Source organism: Lithobates pipiens, unplaced genomic scaffold (genome assembly GCF_037356315.1).
Source record: "Lithobates pipiens isolate NorthernLeopardFrog02 unplaced genomic scaffold, aLitPip1_a1.2 Scaffold_27, whole genome shotgun sequence".
NCBI classification, from domain to species: Eukaryota; Metazoa; Chordata; class Amphibia; order Anura; family Ranidae; genus Lithobates; species Lithobates pipiens.
This window is the reverse complement of record NW_027507788.1, coordinates 16,665,618-16,677,818: the sequence shown is the minus strand read 5'-3', so window position 1 is coordinate 16,677,818 and position 12,201 is coordinate 16,665,618. Positions and strand designations below refer to the sequence as shown.

The window sequence follows — 12,201 nt, the reverse complement described above, 5'->3', positions numbered from 1 at the left end:
ATAAATATAATTAGTGTGTGGGAAAAAAACTGTTGGTTAAAATAACAGGGATACTAAATGTGATATAATATACTGTGTAAATCCCCAATCAAGAGGATAGGGGAATGAAAGCAATTACCAATTGGTGCTCAACAAATCACCCAATCAAAACGAAGCGAACGAAGACTAATGCCTTGTACACACGATCAGCAATTCGGCCAGCAAAAGTCCGATGAGAGGTTTTGGTCGGAAAATGCGACCGAGTGTATGCTCCATCGGACTTTTGCTGGCCGAATTGGGAGCAGGTCCTCAATTTTTCGGTCGGAAAAAGTTCCATTCGGAAATTCCGATCGTCTGTAGCAGTCCCGACGCGCAAAATTCCTACGCCTGCTTAGACAATGCGACGCATGCTCGGAAGCATTGAACTTCATTCTCTCGGCTCCTCATAGTGTTGTATGTCGCCGCTTTCATGATGGTCGAAAGTTCAGAGAACTTTTGTGTGACCGTGCGTATGCAAGCCAAATTTGAGCCAACATCCGTCGAAAAAATCCGATGGGTTTTGTTTACGGCATGTCCGACCGTGTCTACGGGGTAATATGCCCCGTACACGCGAAAGGAGCTTGTTGTCGGAAATTTTCTATCGGAATTTCCGTCACACAAAATTTGAGAGTTGGTTCTCAAATTCTCCGACAACAAAATCCGTTGTTGGAAATTCCGACGCGCAAAGTTCCACGCATGCTCGGAATCGAGCAGAAGAGCCGCACTGGCTATTGAACGTCAATTTTCTCAGCTCGTCGTACATGTACGTCACCGCGTTCTTGAATTTCCAATCAACTTTGTGTGACCTTGTGTATGCAAGATAAGTTTGAGCCAACATCTGTCGGAAAAAAAAAAATTGGATTTTGTTGTCGTACTGTGTGTACTCGACATTAGAGTGAGCGCAATAATTCTAGCACTAGACCTTCTCTGTCACACTAAACAAGTGATCGTTAACATTTTTAAGTACCGTAGTTAGTCGCCATTCCACGGGTGTGCGCAATTTTAAACCATAAAATGTTAGGTATCTATTTACTCGGTGTAACATCATCTTTTACATTATACCAAAAAATTGGGCTAAAAATTTCACTTCGGGGTGTACTCACTTTTGTTACCAGTGGTTTAGACCTTAACCGCTTACCGACCACTGCGCGACGATGTACGTCCATTTTTTGAAGAGGGATATCTCGGTAACGGCAACAGCTGTTGCCACAACCAAGGTATCCATCTCTTCAGGCAGTGGTTCGGTAGACGATAATGGTGGTCTCTGCGGCAGATTTGCTGCCAGATCACCGTTATTGGTGGTGGGAGGGGTGCCCCCCCTTCTCCCGTGCCCTCCTTCGCTTACTGGAGCCGTCGGCAGCGGCGGAGGTGATCGGGTCCTCTCCATGGCTGGGTGTGGAGATGACTGAAGCTAAGATGGCCCCCACCCGTCTCCATACCATAGCAGGACGGAAGCGACGTCAAAACGTCACTTCCGCCCATACCTCTTAAAGGCACATTTTTTCAATGTCATTTTTTTTTTATTGCATTTAAGTCCAAATATGAGATCTGAGGTCTTTTTGACCCCAGATCTCATATCTAAGAGGACCTGTCATGCTTTTTTCTATTACAAGGGATGTTTACATTCCTCCTTGTAATAGGAATAAAAGCGACCCAAATTCTTTTAAAATAAAAAATAAATAAGAATTTTTTTTCTTTAAAGTGTCCTGTCCTGACGAGCTCACGCGCAGAAGCGAACGCATACGTGAGTAGCGCCATCATATGAAAACAGTGGTCAAACCACACATGTGAAGTATCGCCCGCGATCGTTAGAGCGAGAACAATAATTCTAGCCCTAGACCTCCTCTGTAACTCAAAACATGCAACCTGTAGAATTTTTTTTTAAACGTCGCTTATTGAGAATTTTAGGGGTAAAAGTTTGACACCATTTCACGCGAGCGGTCGCAATTTTGAAGCATGTGACATGTTGGGTATCAATTTACTCGGCGTAACATTATCTTTCACAATCTAAAAAATAAAATAAAAATTGGGCTATTTTTACTGTTGTCTTATTTTTAAAAGTGAATTATTTCCAAATCACTCATCAGGAGAAAACGTGTATATCTGTAATAGAAAAAAGTATGAGATAAAAAAAAAAAATAATAATAATTGGGCTAACTTTACTGTTGTCTTATTTTTAAAAGTTCATTTTTTTTTCTCAAAAAAAGTGCGCTTGTAAGACCTCTGCGCAAATACGGTGTGACAAAAAGTATTGCAACGACCGCCATTTTATTCTCTAGGGTTTTAGAAAAAAAAATGTATAATGTTTGGGGGTTCTAAGTAATTTTCTAGCAAAAAAAAAAAATTGTTTTTACTTTGCAAACACTGAGTCTGAAAAAGAGGCTCAGTCCTTAAGTGGTTAATGGCTGTGTGTTGAGTAATTTTGAGGAGGACGGCAAATTGACACTGTTATACAAGCTGTACACTCACTACTTTACATTGTAGACAAGTGTCATTTCTTCAGTGTTGTCACATGAAAAGATAGAAGAAAATATATATATTTTTTTTTTTAAATGTGAGGGGTGTACTTACTTTTGTGAGATGCCGTCGGTTCTGTTTAATTTTATGTCATTACATGCCTGTTTTTTTACCCTAGTGCCGAGGGACAGCTCAAGATACAATGGAGTGACGTGCCAATCCTGCATGTCTGCTGACTCCACCTGGTGTTCCACTTCAGATACGATGCAGTGTACGGGGGAGGAGAACACGTGTCTTCTCCAGACCACAAAATTATCAGGTCAGTGTTACAGACAGAGCCAAAAAAATAAATAAAAAATAAATAGTTTTTACCCATTTTCAATTTTGAATTGCAGTAAAACGTTCTGAATAGGGTTGCCACTTTTTCTTCAAGTCGAACCCGAACACTTTAGCGGCGCACAGCAGTTTGTTTTTATACATATAATTTGCTATTAACCACTTCAATACCTGGGGGCACTTAAACACCTTCCTGCCCAGACCAATTTTGAGCTTTCAGCGCTGTCGCACTTTGAATGACAATTGCGCGGTCATGCTACACTGTACCCAAATGAAATTTTTATCATTTTTTTCCCACAAATAGAGCTTTCTTTTGGTGGTATTTGATCACCTCTACGGTTTTTATTTTTTGTGCTACAAATAAAAAAAATACCGAAAATTTTGAAAAAAAAAAATGTTTTTTTTTGTTTCCGTTTCAAAACTTTGTAAATAAGTACGTTTTCTCCTTCACTGATGGGCACTGATGGGGCTACACTGATGGGCACTGATAAGGCGGCACTGATGGGCACCAATGTGGCACCAATGAAGTGGCACGGATGGGTGACAGGGATGGGCGACACGGATGGGCGACACGGATGGACACTGATAGGTGGCACAAATTGGCACTGATAGGTGGCACGGATGGGCGGCACGGATGGGCGGCACGGATGGGCATGGATAGGCGGCACAGATGGGCATGGATAGGAGGCACAGATGGGCATGGATGGGCACTGATAGGCGGCACAGGTGGGCACTGATAGGCGGCACAGGTGGGCACTGATAGGCGGCACAAGTGGGCACTCATAGGCGGCACAGGTGGGCACTCATAGGCCAATCAGTGATGCCCATTGTGGGCACTGGCATCCATTATGGGCACTGATTGGCACCCATTGTGCTGACTGGCATCCCTGGTGGTCTAGGGAGGATTACCTTTTCCCTGGTGGTCTGGTGGCGTCCCTGGTGGTCCAGTGTGGGCATCCTCGGGGGGGGGGGGGGGGCTGTGCTGATAATCGATCAGCACAGACCCCCCCCCCTGTCAGAGGAGCAGCCGATCGGCTCTCCATTACTCGCGTCTGACAGACGCGAGTGAGGGAAAGCCGATCACCGGCTCTTCCCATTTACACTGTGATCAGCCGTGATTGGACACGGCTGATGACGTGGTAAAGAGTCTCCGTTGGAGACTCTTTACCGAGATCGTAGTTGCCGGGTGTCAGACTGACACCCCGCAACAACGATCGGCGCGATGCGCGCCCCCGGGGGCGCGCAGAGGCTCATAATCCTGATCACGTCATATGACGTCCGATCAGGATTATGCAACCACTTTGCAGCCGTCAATTGCCTATAGGGCGGGCGGCAAGTGGTTAAATAACATTTCTAATCATATGAAGTTAATAACAAGGGCCCCCTTTTACATCTGAACCCGCAGAGTTCCCTTTCACTATAAGGGGGACTCTGCAGACTCTGATGTAAGGGAGAACTCTGGGGAGCAAGGGATGCTCTGGGAACCATGATTTAAGGGGTAACACAGAGAACTCTGATGTATGGAGAGGACTCCGGTGTAAAGGGAAACACTGTGTGACCTCTGGTGAAAAGGGGAACTCTGATGTAAGGGGTGACCTGAGAACCCTGACACTCTCAGCTTAGACAACTGCATGCAGCAACCCTGCTGGGAAGCCATAGCCCAGTCTAAATAATGTGTCCGAGTTTCAGGCAGTCTGAAACCCGGACACATGATTCCAAAACCTGAACTGTCCGGGTGAATCCTGGACAGGTGGCAACTCTAGTTCTGAAACCCCTTTTATTATTATGTGTCCTGCTCCACGTTACACACAGTGAGGTGCATTGGGAGGGGGGGGGGGGTGCCATTCCTCTTGAACCAAAATGAACCACTTCAATACCCCAGGCATTTTCACCCCCTTCCTGCCCACACCAATTTTCAGCTTTCAGCGCTGTTACACTTTGAATGACAAGCAACGCTGTACCCATATGAAATTTTGATAATTCCCCCCCCCCCCCCACACACACAAATAGAGCTTTGTTTTGGTGGTATTTGATCGCCTCTGCGTTTTTCATTTTTTGCGCTATAAAAAAAAAAAATTGCGTCAATTTTGAAAAAAAATAAAAAATTTTTTTACTTTTTGCTATAATAAATATCCCATTAAAAAACAAAAACACATTTTTTTTTTTGGCCCAGTGATGGCGAACCTTGGCACCCCAGATTTTTTGGAACTACTTTTTTTTGCACTGTGCAGTGTGGTTGAGCATCACAGGAAATGTAGTTCCAAAACCACAGCTCCCAACTGTCCCTGATTTGGAGGGACTGTTGCTGATTTGGGGCAATGTCCCTCATTCCACCTCATTTGTCCCTCATTTTGGTCTGATCTATATAAAGTCGTATATAAAATGCACTTTTTATCTATGAAAAGGTGGTTTCCAGCGCTAAACCTTTCATCGCATTTCTAAATCGCTGCATTTGTAAATTCCAAAAGCCAGTATAACCACTTAAAGTGGAGGGCCACCCTGAAAAAAGAAAATCCATAAAAATGTGAAAAAAAATCATTAAAAAAAAATGAAAAAATTTTTTTTTCTTTTTACTTACCAGAAATGCCTGTTGCTAGGCACATCATCCTAATCTGCCTCTTCCTCCTCCGCGGAGATCTTCTTTCTTCTCTCCTCCGTGCGGTGTCTTCTGGGTAATGGGTCACGCTGTGTTCTGGGAACTGTTTCCCACAACACAGCGCGTCCCATTCACAAAGCGCTGCGCGACTCGCGCATACGCAGTAGGAAACGGGCAGTGAAGCCGCAAGGCTCCACTGCCTGTTTCCCTTAGAAGGAATGGCGGTGCCGGGACCCGAGACCAAGGGACGGGTCGGCACGCTCCCGACACGGTCCTGAGCTCTGTGACCGTGGCCACGGTACCAGTGGACCCGATCACCGCTGGTGTCCCGCGATCGGGTCACAGAGCTGAAGAACGAGGAGAGATCTGTGTAAACAAACCTCTCCCCGTGCTTCCTACTGTGGCTGTCACTGATCGTCTGTTCCCTTTTATAGAGAAAGACGATCAGTGATGTCACATGCCAGGCCACGCCCCCCCTACAATAAAAAAAATATATAACGTCATACATAACACCTACACTGCCCCCTAGTGGTTAACTCGTTCACTGCCAGTGTCATTTACACAGGAATCAGTGCAATTAAATAGCACTGATTGCTGTATAAATGACAATGTTCCCAAAAATGTCCGATGTGTCCGCCATAATGTTGCGGACACATCGATGATCGCCGCCATTACTAGTAAAGAAAATTAATTAAAAAAATTAATTAAATTAATAAAAATGCTATAAAACGACCCCCTATTTTGTAAACGCTATAACTTTTGCGCAAACCAATCAATAATCGCTAGTTGCGATTTTTTTTTTTACCAAAAATATATAGAAGAACACGTATCAGCCTAAACTGAGGGAAAAAAAAATAATTTATACATTTTTTGAGGATATTTATTATAGTAAAAAGTAAAAAATATTGAATTTTTTTCAAAATTGTCGCTCTATTTTTGTTTATAGCGCAAAAAATAAAAACCGCAGAGGTGATCAAATACCACCAAAACAAAGCTCTATTTGTGGTAAAAAAAAGGGACGCCAATTTTGTTTGGGAGCCACGTCGTACAACCGCACAATTATCAGTTAAAGCAACGCAGTGCCGAATCGCAAAAAGGGGTCTGGTCCTTTGGCTGCAAATTGGTCCGGGGCTTAAGTGGATAAAATATAGTAGTTTTAAAAAAGCACTTGTGGGTATAACCAATCTTGTTTTTTTGTTGTTGTACAATTCTCCTTTAAGGGGGCGTGGCAAGAGGTGTGTCCTATGCCTGCATACTTTTGCTGATAGGTGTCCCTCATTCCCATCTCGAAAAGTTGGGAGGTATGCAAAAACATCTGGGGTGCCAAGGTTCGCTATCACTGGTTTAGGCCGATATGTATTCTTCTACATATTTTTGGTAAAAAAAAAATCGCAATAAGTGTATGTTGATTGGTTTGCGCAAAATTTATAGCGTCTACAAAATAGGGGCTAAATTTATCTGCATTATGGCGGACACATCGGACACTTTTGACACATTTTTGGGACCATTGGCATTTATACAGCGACCAGTGCTATAAAAATTATTATGATTATTATTATTATTATTATTATACAGGATTTATATAGCGCCAACAGTTTACGCAGCGCTTTACAACATGAGGGCAGACATTACAATACAATACAATTCAATACAGGGGGGAATCAGAGGGCCCTGCTCGTTAGAGATTACAATCTACGAGGAAGGGTCAGGTTATACAAAAGGGTAATATCTCTGGCAGGGGTGGACTGACAACTCATGGGGCCCCCGGGCAATAGGGGATTATGGGGCCCCCAGGCAATCAGAGATTATGGGGCCACACAGTATACAATCACACAGTATACACAGATATGTTTCTATTGGCTGGGAAGGTACTGGAGAGGTGGGGCAGCTATAATCTCTGGATTTTTAGACCAAAAGCATGTCGGTAAGGGACATTTCATAGACAGATGTAAAAAAAAAAAAAAAAAAAAGATTTTTACATACTGTCCCTGGTTTTACTGAGGCTGGCAACCCTGATGGGGGCCCCCTAGTGGCCCGGGGGCCCTCGGCAGTGCCCGAGTTGGCGAATGGTCAGTCCGACCCTGATCTCTGGGGGATGAGCTCATAGAGAAAATAGTGCAGTGGTTAGATGGAGGCAGGATAGGCTTCTCTGAAAAGGAACGTTTTCGGGGATCGCCCAAAAGTGGATACATTTTGGGGACGTTCTGACAGACTGGGGTAGGGAATTCCAGAGGATGGGCGAGGCTCGGGAGAAGTCCTGCAGGCAGATATGGGAGGAGGTGACGAGGGAGCTAGAGAGCAGGAGATCTTGGGAGGAACGAAGAGGGCGATTAGGTTGGTATTTTGAGACTAGGCTAAAAATGCACTGATTACTGTACAAATTTCACTAACGGGGAAGGGGTTAACACTAGGGGGCGATCAAGGGGTTAATTGTGTTCCCTAGTGTGTGTTCTAACTGAAGGGGGGAGGGGACTGTCTAGGGCAGTGCAGGTTTTATGTATTACCTTGGGGGGAGATGCAGACTAGAATAAGGCAATCACTGAGCAGCAAATGATATCACCTGTGATGTATTTCAGTTATCTTGCAAACCTGGCCTGTTGGTGGGCCCTGAGGACAGGGTTGATGACCTCTGGTCTAGGGGAGATGACAGGTCACTGGGCATACTTTGTATGAACACATGATCTGTCTCTTCTCCCCTCAGAGAACCAGAAACACACAGATCCTGGTTCTCGGCATGCCACGAGCGATCGCGGGAGCCCGGTGGTCTTGTATAGTCTCGGGGGGGGGGGGGGGGGAGCAGCGGGCACACGCGCGTGTCCTTAATGGCCACAGGGCGAAGCGTCGTTACATAACGTAGTTTCGCCCAGCCGTGCCATTCTGCCGCAGTAAAACTGCGGCGGCTGGTCAACAAGTGGTTAAATAACGCAGTGATGCATCATAAAAAAAATGGCTTGATCATTGTGGGTGGGGGGGGGGGGTAAACCTTTTGGAGGTCAATTGGTTAACTTCACAAATTTCAAACAAAATGCTCTTTGAAGGAAAAAAATAAATAAAGTGAATCAGCACATTTGGAGCCTCCAGTTTTAGGACCTTATTGATATCTTTTTGGTGTTAGCCCTTGTAGACACGGAAGTATCCGGCGGACCAAACTTTCCAACTTGCCGGAAATATTTTCCGACAAAATGCTCCGGTCGGACATACTCCGATCATGTGTAGAGAATTCCGATCGGACAAAGTGCCACGCATGCTCAGATCAAATTCCTACACCAAAGCTATTGGCTACTAGCCTGAACATAGTCCCATCGTAACGAAATAACGTCATCACGTCGGATTTTCCGACAACTTTGTCCGACCGTGTGTATGCAACAGTTTCGGACAAAATCCGTCGGATAAAATCCGACAGATCTGGTTGTCGGAATCTCCGACCCGTGTGTACAAGGGCTAAGAGATGAAATTGCCATTACGGTTTCAATCTTCTCACTTGTTTTTCTGTTTATGTTTTTACAGGCAGCAAAGAATTAGCAACAGCGATGCGTGGTTGTGCCACAAAGAGCATCTGCGATTTAGCCAGCTATTCTGGTAGCGCCATGGAGGTTAAATTTGTCTGCACTAGTGGAAGTACTGGACTCCAGAGAGGCTTCTACCTCCCGGCTGTGATCTGTATTTTCTTTTTAAAGCTATTGATCTGAAATGCAAAACCTTTTTTTATTTTTAGACCAGAAACTAAAATAAAAAGGTTGATTGTTTTTTTTTTTTTTTTTTAATCTTAAGTAGTAGATAATTAAAAAAATAAAAATAAACATTTTAATATAAACACAATTGATAATGTTTGGCTGAGAATAGATTCGATTAAAAACATAGAGTCTCTAGATTGATGTAAATTTCACTTTTAGAGATTTCAGTGTTTGTAAATTGCTGTTTTTTTTTTCATTTTTTTTTTTTTATAAATTGTATTTTTATTGAAAAAAAAATTCCAAAGAGAATATACAAAGGGAAGTATAACATCAAACAATTGTCAGTGTCAGCAATGTTACAGTTTATTTCATTTTTTCACCATTTGAATAAAACATTTTATGTTACAAATAAAAAAATTCAATGTTGTTTTTTTTTTTTTCTTTTTTTTTTTCTTCTTTTTTTCTCTTCTTTTTTTTTCTCTTCTTTTTTTTTCTCTTCTTTTTTTTCTCTTCTTTTTTTTCTCTTCTTTTTTTTCTCTTCTTTTTTTCTCTTCTTTTTTTTCTCTTCTTTTTCTCTTCTTTTTCTCTTCTTTTTCTCTTCTTTTTTTTTCTTTTTTTTTTCTTTTTTTTTTCTCTTCTTTTTTTTCTCTTCTTTTTTTTTTCTTCTTTTTTTTTTCTTCTTTTTTCTTCTTTTTTTTCTTCTTTTTTTTCTTCTTTTTTTCTTCTTTTTTTTTTTCTTTTTTTTTTTAGTGGCCTACAAATTTACAACTGTCTTGATTGTATTTGGAAATCCAATGTGCATAACAGAGGGAAGAGTTATGCCTAGGGTTGCCACCTTTTCTTCAAGCCAAACCCGAATGCTTTAGCAGCACAGGGCACATTTTTTTTCGTAGTATACATTATAGGATTATAAAAGACCAGGGAACCCTTTGGGTGCCCCCCAATTAGAGTGGTTACACTGCGCGCTGCGAAACAAAGTGGGTGTGGCCAAACTGTTCTTGCTAACATCCTGCCCCCCCACCCCCAGTGATGTCAAACCTGCCCTCAGAGAGGGGGCTGCAGCTCCCAAATGGCAACAGATTTTTGTGTGACTATCTCAGTTACTTGGGGAGCCACAACCCAGTCTAAATAATGTGTTAGTAGTTTTTCCGACCAAAAGCTCTCATCGGTCTTTTGCTGGCCGAATTTCCGATCGTGTGTACACGGCAAAACTAGGGTTGCCACCTGTCCAGGATTCACCCGGACAGTTTGGGTTTGGAATCTTGTGTCCGAGTTTCAGTCTGCCTGAAACCCGGACACAAGATTCCAAACCCAAACTGTCCGGGTGAATCCTGGACAGGTGGCAACCCTAGTTTTGCCGTGTACACACGATCGGAAATTCGGCCAGCAAAAGACCGATGAGAGCTTTTGGTCGGAAAAATGCGACCGTGTGTATGCTCCATCGGACTTTTGCTGGCCGAATTTCAGCCAGCAAAAGATTGAGAGCAGGTTCTTAATATTTCGGTCGGAAAAAGTTCCTATCCGTTAATGAGTTTGTGTGTTCGACGCGCAAAAACTCACGCATGCTCAGATTCAACTACGAGACGGAAGCTATTGGCTACTGGCTATTAAACTTTCTTTTTCTAGTCCCGTCGTACATGTTGTACGTCACCGCGTTCTTGACAGTCGGAATTTGGTGTGACCGTATGTAGGCAAGACAGCTTGAGTGAAATCCCGTCGAAATTCCATTGGGAAAACCATCAGAACTTTTTCCGACCAAAATTCCTGATCGTGTGTAGGCGGCATTAGTGTCCCATCTGAAATTCATTCAGCATGTATGGCCATGGTTTATACTTCTAATGCCACGTACAGTGAAAACGAATGCACATGTCTACCGTACACGCGATCAGAAATTCCGCCAGCAAAAGTCGGATGAGAGCTTTTGGTCGGAAATTCCGACCGTGTGTATGCTCCATTGGACTTTTGCTGGCAGAATTCCCATCAGCAAAAGATTAAAAGCAGGTTCTCTATTATTCGATCGGAAAAAGTTCATATTCGAAATTGCGTTCGCCTGTATGCAGTTCGGACAATCAAACAATGCATGCTTGGAAACAATTTGGCGCATGCTCGGAAGCATTGAACTTCATTTTCTAGGCTCGTCGTCGTGTTGTACGACACAGCATTGTTGACGGTCGAAAGTTCAGTTGTGACCGTGTGTATGCAAGACAGCTTGAGCGGAATTCCGTCTGAAAAACCATCCAAGTTTTTTCTGACGGAATTTCCGATCGGGTGTACGGGGTATAATGCCCCATACACACGGTCAGACATTCTGACAACAAAATCCGTCAGATTTTTTCCAATGGATTTTGGCCCAAACTTGTCTTGCAAACACACGGTCGCACAAAGTTGTCGGAAAATCCGATCGTTCAGAACGTGGTGACGTATAACGCGTACGACTGGACTATAAAGAGGCCAGTAGCCAATAGCTTCGGCTCTTATGCCTTGTACACATGGTCGGACATTCCGACAACAAAAAAAGACGGATTTTATCCTAAACTGGTGTTGCATACACACGGTCGGACAAAGTTGTTGGAAAATCCGATCGTTCGGAACGTGATGACGTTCGTTCGTTACGACGGGACTACGTTGAGGCTAGTAGCCAATAGCTTTGGTCTTGTAATTTGATCTGAGCATGTGTGGCACTTTGTCCGATCGGAGTTCTCTACAAACGACTCAGATCTTTTTGTCGGGAAATTTGAGATCGTGCTTTCAAATTTTTCCGTTGGAATTTCTGATGGAAAAAGTCCGATAGAGCCCACACACAAGATCGGATTTTCCGACAATATAATCTGATCGGACATTTTCCGCCGGAATTTCCGACCGTATGTACAGGGCATAAATCTATTCTGAGCATGCGTGGCACTTTGTCCGTCGGAATTGTCTACAGGCGATCGGAATTTAAACGATCGGATTTTGTTGGAAAATTTCTCAAACTCTGTAGTCTCAGCTGCACGGAGGATGAATGAACAGCAGACAGAGGCTCCTCCCCATTCATGAACAGTTGTTGTTATGGATGGACACAAGTGATCTGTACCGATTGCTCATTGTGCCCAATTCAGAAAAGGTAGGGGGCAGTAAACA

The 12,201-nt window shown here is 43.4% G+C and overlaps 1 protein-coding gene across 1 annotated transcript in view; it reads left to right on the top strand.

The window, feature by feature from the left end:
• The window catches only part of LOC143933583 (phospholipase A2 inhibitor and Ly6/PLAUR domain-containing protein-like), a 34,598-nt gene extending 25,180 nt beyond the window's left edge, over positions 1-9,418 (top strand). The window contains exons 4-5 of the mRNA XM_077456530.1: positions 2,654-2,794; positions 8,915-9,418. Coding sequence (XP_077312656.1) covers positions 2,654-2,794; positions 8,915-9,096 — 323 coding nt within the window. The 3' untranslated portion in view covers positions 9,097-9,418. The remainder of the gene's footprint in view (positions 1-2,653; positions 2,795-8,914) is intronic.
• Positions 9,419-12,201: the final 2,783 nt, after the last annotated feature.